The following is an 8,495-nucleotide window of genomic DNA, read 5'->3' as shown; positions in this document are numbered from 1 at the left end:
TTAATGCGATTCTAGCTTCCTCTCTGGCCACTGGCAATGTAAGGCAGTGGTTTGACAGTTTCTGTTTTCTGAATTAATAAGCATGCATAATTCACTCAATAAATGAGATTAACAATCCTAATTTTGTGCTGATGATGTTTATACTTTTTACGGGGTGAGGTAGAACTTAGGGCCATACTTTTTGTTCCTGAAGGGAATGTTCATTTCAGATGACTTTGATGGAGGGTATAGAAATCTCTTCATCCTACTGGACAGTTATACTCTAAGCTTGAGGAAAAGATTCATGCAAAGAAAGTGGATACGCAACTGGTATATGCTCCTTAATTGCACAACTCTTTCGTAGGTGCCCGACCCAAGAAGCTAACATTAAGATGCTTAGGAAGAGTTTAGGATCTTCAACCGACTAAAGTGCCAGCTTTTACCTCATCATTTAGTGGTTATCACCAAAATTAATTATCATTTATTTGCCTTTTGGGGTTATCTTTGTGTTTAATAATTTCTAATTTTGAAGTTCACAATTGAGTCTTGAAATTTAAAATACTGATATGTCTTAACAAATATTCTACTTCAATAATTACATACATTCACAATCTAACAAGGCAACCTCATAGTCTATTGTTATCTCCAATACTCATGTTGCCTACAGAAAATCATGCATCGTCATCCGCAAATTTCTGTGCATCTACATCACATATTATCGCCTTAATTAATCTCTTAGTTAGAAAGTCTCAAAATTGACGACAATCCTGAGTTAATGCTAGTGTTTGCAGAGTGTTCTGTTTTCTTATGAAAAGAAGCATGAAAAGTCCTTTAAGCACTGTGTGTAGTGTATACCAATTACGTGTCAATTAATGAGCACTTAATGCTGGCTAAATAACATATAGTTACACCAAATATGAAGTCACTAATTTAGTAAAAAAACTGAAATCTGCATAAGTCTAACAAGAGTACCTCAAGCTGATGATCAGTTAAATGACTTGAAAAAAATGAAGAGAGATCAGATGTGCAACGAACCAGTAAGCAGGAATATGGTTACTATGGGAAATGGAAACAGTAAGAGGGAGATTTTTTTTGGCAAAAATATACAGAGAAAATCCAAAAAAAATGACTGTTGAATTTTAAAATTCTAAATCAGGAATCACTACAAAAATATGTTGTCATTTGCTTTTTGAATAGAGTTATTTTTTTATGAGTGTAGTAACTAATATTGATTTAAAATTTTGAAATTTAACAATCATTTTTGTTTTAGATTTTTCCAAAATACAATACAATATTAAACTATGTATTATTATAATATACTCAATTACAAATATCTTTTGGGCAGGGCGACATTACATGCCCATGCCCGGGCCCACCCAAAGATACCTAATATTTCTTCGAGCCATCTGTTTTTATTTTTGGTAGGATTGGACTTTTTAAGCGAGTTGGGACAGACAGACTAGTCCATCACAGATTTCGGTCACAATTATTTTTGTAACGAAATTCACATTTTTTGATTGCAAATTCATGGCAAGTCCATTGTTTTTTTTTTTGGCGATGGATTTTGGTTAGTTACAAATATTTTGAAAAAATCCATCACAAATTTCCTAGTTTTTAATAGTGAGTTGTTTATATTTGATTAAAAAAAACAGAGTTTTCTTGCTAAATCCATGTATTTTCATTTTAGTGTCAATCTTGCTTGAAGCACTATCAGCCACTAACCGTGAATAGATCTCTTAACAAAAATTTAAACTTTGGTTTCGTCATGTTACCAGAAACTATTTTTTTTTTTACTAGATCTAATTCCTGTTAGGAGAAAAATTAATGAGCTCTTTCAATCCTCATTGTTCGAATACTTTCTTTACTGTCGAGTTGGGCTCTTGATTTAAGTTTGAACCCATTTCATTGTGAAAATTGTGGGCTTCGTGTTTGGGAATGACAGACTTCAAATAATGCCCCGCTTTTCCGAGCGCGCAAAGGGAATCATAGATCGCTCCGCAATTCGTTGGAGTTGCAAATGGTTTTTCTTTTTTGATAAAAATTACAAATTTTGAAATAACTATATAGTATGTAGCGACGCATCCATCATAGTATAAAATAAAATGAATAAGAATCTAATTCAAATTATTTGTCGCTGTTTTATTTCTACGATAAAATGATAAAAGTAAAATACTCATTTTTCATGACAAAGTGTAATTCATGAATTTAATTGGCATGATGTTTGGTTACATATACCAGTTGTGCCCCATATGCAAATAGCCCTAAAATATATTATGTCAGAGAATCCATATAAGGTGTGGTTCAAAAAGTAAATCTCTTTTTTTTTTTTTCTTAGTTGCCTTTTTGTTGTATAACATGCTCTTTGTCAAGTTTTTCTTTAAAGTTCTTTTTTTCCTCCTGTAATGACATGCATGTAATTGTAGTTTTATTCTCAATATGGTCGTAAAGGAAAAGTAATTAATTTCATTTAAAAATTCATATTCTATAAAAAAATAACTTCATTAATTAGAAAATAAAGTTGGATTGAATTGAATTCTTATTATTTTTAATACAAAATAAATGTCAAATATAATTAATCTGATCAATTCACATATAATTTTCAAGATTATATATAATCACCGATTCTAATTTAGTGGTACTCATCATTGAGATAAGCATATGAAAATCAATCGAGGGAATAAAATTGGGACCATTTAAAATTTGATACGGATGGTCTAGAAAATTTTTAATTTGTAACTTTTCAATGATAATTTTTTTTGAATTTGTAAATTTTTGAAATTTTAATCTGATATGGATTACGTAGGATGAGGAAAAAGCAATTATGCATATTTCTATTCCTATATGTACAAATATATTATAAAAGTAGAAGACCAAGCTAAGCTTATGTCTTTACATGTCAAGTGTCCATAAAAGCTCATTCTGTGATTATAGAGAGCCATTTCAGATCAAGGTTTTCAAAAATATTGTTTATGTTGCATAACTGGAAAACTGCCTGCGTCAATCCATGCTTGATGAGCAACAGTTTCAGAGCAAGCAGCGTGGGACGTTTCTGTAGAGGAAGCAGCAGCAAATGTAGAGACGTCTCACAGGGACCCCTAGCCAGTACTAAGTTTCAATAAAGAAAGGCACAGTCGGTCTCATCGTATTCTCTATAATAAGTCATTGCCTTGGAGCAAAGCAATTATTGCAGACATTGATGGCCTTAATTCAGCAGGTGCTTGGGTGCAAAGCAGACCAATCTCTATAATTCTCTGCACTTCTTCGGCATTATAATCATAAGGATCCAAGGTATCATCCGCCAACTCTATGTGTATGCCTCTCTCATATAGCTTCCAAGCCTGTCAAGTGAATAAGAAGGACAAACAAGACAAAGCAAAACTTTGAATGGTTAAAACAGTCCTGCATTATCAAATTTTCTCCAATGAAATTGCCAATTCTAATTAATCATAGAATTTTTCTTACTTTTTGAGGGGGAATTCGCTTTCAAAATCACCATGAATCTTCAATTCCTTAATTCGTTCACTGCTAATAATTTCTAGGATTATAGTGCCATATTTATAAATATCAGTTTTTTCTAATAATTAACCATGAATTACATATTCTAGTACAGTATATCCTCTTAAAATATATAATGTTTATGTTGTAGTTGATGCCTCAAATTAATGCAAGAACAATATTTTGAATATGAAATAGATATGTACAAGGTAATGTTTGTACCATGTGTGCTACCAATTGAATTCTTAGAATATCACAAAAATCAAATATTTTGACTTACAATGTTCCAGCAAATTTTCTACTAAGATGAGATTGCTCCTCAGGTAAAAGTCTTGCTAAGCCAAATAATCAGCAATTTTTGGTTGAAATGTTGTTAGTCTTTATATTTCTATCTATAATACGAATATGAAGTTCTTCATGCAGGTAAGCTAGACCTCTTGCTATTCCTAAAATTATAGTGTACCCTTGCTTCCGATTAAGAGAACTTTTATTTTGACCTATTTCAAAAATTTACAAACCATTGAAAAAAAGAATAGCATTTATGCATAAAAAAAGGTTTTGATAATTCTTGAATGAAATTATGACACGTGAATGAATTATTGCTGGAGGAGCTAGGGATATATTTGTCCGTCGAAAATATATCCAAATGTCATCATTTTATATTAAAAAAAATTCAAGATAATTAATACGCAAGTCTTTGGAGTTCCATCTAATTTTTAATCATGTCCTTATAGTTTTTTTTCCTCTTTTTAATCAAGTCTCTATAGTATTTTTAATCACATCCTCATAGTTCTACTTGATGTTTAATAAAGTCTTTTATAGTTTTAGGTGACTGATGAAAAGAAAAAAAAAACTACATGGATATTATTAAAAACTAATGAAACTATAAGTACTAGATAAAATGGGAAGAAAAAACAACAGGAATTAAAAACAAGTACAACTATAAAGACCTGACAAAAAAAGAAAAAATTACAAGGACCTAATTAAAAATTAAGTGAAATTATAAAGACTTGCCAATTAATTACTCTGAAAAATTTGATACCTAAAGATTAAAGAACAGCATATCATCTTTGTTGACAAACAAATATACCAAAACGAATTTGTCAAGACTGGTGCTTTTCATTTATTCAGAAATAAGAAATTTCTCATTGTTTTTACTGCAATATCCAAAAACCAAATAAGATTCCAGTGATGAACAGTGATGAACATTGCTTATAAGCTTTACTTTCAAATTCTTCTTCCACCTTCTTAAATTGGCATAAAGTATTCCTATGGTCCTAAATATAAAACCCATTCGTAGTGTAATTTATACTACAAAATGGGTTTTATATTTAGGATCGGAGAAGTAATTAATTTCTTCACAGCACTTTTCTATTCTTCAACGAACCCTATGTTGAAGATTAAGAATGTCAATCATTGCTAGAAGTTTCTCTCATTGTACAACTCTATATGCAAGTATCCCTTTAGAGACATCCCTGCTTTAAAACATGACCTATAGATCAAAAGATTGAAAACCAAAATATATAGTTACCTTGTATACAACACCAAATCTTTCTTCTCTAAGTTTATTCTCTGCACTCACATTTTTAGTAGCAAACTTCAACTCCTTATAACTTAAATTAATTGGGCCTTCCAACTTACTTAATCCATTTATGTCATAGTTTATTTTGGTTATTATACATATTTAGGTTATTTTGTATACTAAGTTACTTAGAAATTTTTAGATGTTCCTTAAGGTGTATACGTCCCGGATCGCACACTCTATTGCATTAATTTGGTTTAGTTTTAGAGTAATCCCAAGGTGACAAATTAAAGACTTCATTTCAATGACATTTGCCGTAGTAAAGAATACAGAAAGCCCCAAAACTGTTTCAAAACGACCTTTAGCTTACCCTTATATCTTACAAACCTCAAAAAACTTTTAACACACCTAAAGATCAGATTAAATTCAAGTTTGATCAACCCTAAATCCTTGATTAAAAACCAGAATGCCACAACTTTTACTCCTATAAAATATAGTTTGTAGTGAAGTTTCGACAAATAAAGTAAGGAAAATAATGAAATTAATAAGGATAAATGTGGGAGGAATATTAAATAAGGGAAATGAAAAATATTGCGGGCCTGGATTTTAGACCAAAACGTAGTTTGTCATTGATATCATACATGTATCCATCGTACAAATAAAATGAATATCCCCCGCCCCCCGGTGGGATCCAGTCAAACGAGTCGTCCTTGTTTTATTAATACGATAAAATGACAAAAGCAAACCATTTATTTTTTTCAATATATAATTATATATATACACGACAAAGTGTAATTAATTAAATTAATTGGAACTATATTTGCTTACATAGAGTATCACACATTATCCCTCCTTTGCAAATAGCCCGTAAAATATATTATGTCCTACTTGTGACCTATCATAACATGTCTTTAAAAATTAAAGAAACATGATTTTGGTGACTTTTAGCATTCTAATTCCCTACACAATTTTTCATATAAATTTATTAATTTGTAAATTTAAAAATACATCTCTTTATTTTAGATACATTCCAACAATCTTTCTGGTACTATACAAGTGAGCACAATAACATTTGATGATGGGCAGGAAATAGTAAAGGTAAAAAGGTGTCTTCCATTGACCCCTAACTAGTTATAATTAAGACGGGCATAGAGGGTCTCATATGCGATAAGCCATTGTTTTGGAGCAAATCAATCACTTCAGACATTGTTGGCCTTAAATCAGCAAAAGCTTGGGTGCAAAGCAAACCAATCTCTATGACTTTCTTCACTTTTTCTGCTTCCGAGTCAGTAAGGTCCAAGGCCTGATCTACCAACTCTAAGTGCATGCCTCTCTCATATAGTTTCCAAACCTAACAAGTGGGATTAAGGTGAAATGGAATAAAACAAGTAGAAAAGACAAAGGAAAACTTCCGTTATTAATTTTTAGAAACATTTATTAGTAGATTTTTTCACATAAAAGAGGAACTTTTTTCAAAAGAGTTAAGCTGAGTTGTTAAAAAAGTCCTACATCTAAGTCTTTTCAAAATAACTCTTCTTAGATAATTATAGCAAATTTCTCACTTTTGGTAGGAGGAATTCATCTTCAGCATCACCATGATCCTTGAATGCTTTGCTTTTCTGGCCAGTCATGATTTCAAGGAGTACAATACCAAAACTGTAAATATCAACCTTCTCTGATAATTGACCATGAATTGCATATTCTGGTGCCATGTATCCTCTAAAAAATACATAATATTTAAATGATATAATTGATATTATACTAGCTCAAATAGGGGCAAATAAATATTATCCAAACAAATCTCAAATAGAGTTGTGCAATGCAAATATTGGATCATTTTGACATACCTATGAATATTCTTTTTGCAAGTTCATGTTATGAAGACAAAATTGGAAAGGTTAGCATTATTTGTAGGTGTACTACTAGAAGAGTTGTTATTTTTTAAGCATAGATTTTATCAAAATGATAGACAACCTAGCTATGTAATATAATAGAAAGTTAAGGAAATTATAGAAATTTTTTCATTTTAACTTACAATGTTCCCACAAATTTTGTACTAAGATGAGATTTGTCCTCAGGTAAAAATCTTGCCAATCCAAAATCAGCAATTTTAGGTTGTAAATCATCATCTAAGAGAATGTTGTTGGTCTTTATATCTCTGTGTATGATACGGACTTGAAATTGCTCATGGAGATAAGTTAAGCCTCTTGCTATTCCCAAAATTATAGCGTATCGCTGCTCCCAGTTGAGATGACCTTTCTTTTCACCTATTTGCCAAGTTCACAAAATTGAAACATATTAAAAAGAATAGCTAGAGAAGAACAAGAGCGAAGCAAAAATGATTCTCAAAATATTACCACAGGGAATTGATGTGCGTGTATGTGTGCATTAAGTTATATATTAAAATGATGACATATGAGTAATGACCTGTTTGTTGAGTAAACGATTCACGAGTCATATATAGTGTTACTAATTAATTAAGAAGCATAACAAACAAATGCTTAATAAACTATATATAAGTTTTGTTAGTTGATGCAAGATACCAAATATGAATCTGTCCAAACTATTGTTCTTCATGTATTCATATACAAGGATTCTGTCACGGCCTTTACTACACCATCCCAAAAGTTGAATAAGATTCGGATGATGAGCATCACTGATAAGCATCACTTCACTCAAAAAATCTTCCTCTATCTTCTTGGAGTGGAGTAAAGTTAACTTCTTGACTGCAACCACTTTCCCATCCCTTAGAGTGCCCTATTCATGATGATTTAAAATTCCAATCAGGAAATAGTTATATAAGTTTTTCCTCTGTCCCATTGGAAATCTAACTTTAATTTTTACATTACATGAATCTCACTTAAAAACATCATTCCTTTAGAACATGATCTACAATTATTAAAATACATGAGATCAAAATAAAGTTATGCACCTTATATACAGCACCAAATCCTCCTTCTCCTAGTTTAGTTTCTTCACTAAAATTCTGAGTTGCAAACTTCAAATCCTTATAATTGTAAGAAATCAGACCTTTCAACATAGTTGCAATAGTAATGTCCCCTATATATTGATAAGAAGAACACTTGTCAAAGTATCTTCATAAACTGAAAGAACCAATTAGGGATCCATCCCTCCATGGAGATGAAAGTATGTTTACCTCTGTGAATTCTCTTCGAGTATTTTGATCGTCTAATACAGATAAATAATATCAGGAGGATCATAACAAGAGCAAATCCTCCAACAACTCCCCCGATGACGGCCCCCTTTTTACTTGAACCTACAAGACAAGACTAGATAACTCGTTTTCAAATAAGTCATAATTTTTGCATATTAAATGTTCCTCTAAAAAGTACAAAGAAATAACACATATCAATAATGTTTTATCGGTAAAAAAGAAACATGTGTCAATATCAATATTGGCACTTATATCGTTTTCAATGAGAAACAGGTAGTTTAAAAGATAAATGTTCACAACTAGATATCTTCACGATGAGCACAA

General features: G+C 31.2%; 1 protein-coding gene across 1 annotated transcript; it reads right to left on the bottom strand.

Moving 5' to 3' along the window:
* Positions 1–5,933: 5,933 nt before the first annotated feature.
* On the bottom strand, positions 5,934–6,646 carry LOC114725949 (cold-responsive protein kinase 1-like). The gene is made up of 2 exons (XM_028912507.1): positions 6,559–6,646; positions 5,934–6,347 (listed from the first exon to the last, which is right to left on the bottom strand). The coding sequence occupies exons 1-2, from the start codon at positions 6,625–6,627 to the stop codon at positions 6,120–6,122; spliced, it is 297 nt and encodes a 98-aa protein (XP_028768340.1). The 5' UTR covers positions 6,628–6,646; the 3' UTR covers positions 5,934–6,119.
* Between the last annotated feature and the right edge of the window lie 1,849 nt (positions 6,647–8,495).

The sequence above is a fragment of the Neltuma alba genome, unplaced genomic scaffold (assembly GCF_004799145.2).
Source record: "Neltuma alba isolate B1F8T4 unplaced genomic scaffold, ASM479914v2 tig00012313_pilon, whole genome shotgun sequence".
NCBI classification, from domain to species: domain Eukaryota; kingdom Viridiplantae; phylum Streptophyta; class Magnoliopsida; order Fabales; family Fabaceae; genus Neltuma; species Neltuma alba.
Note: the sequence above shows the minus strand (reverse complement) of the source record. Positions and strands in the feature narration are given on the sequence as shown.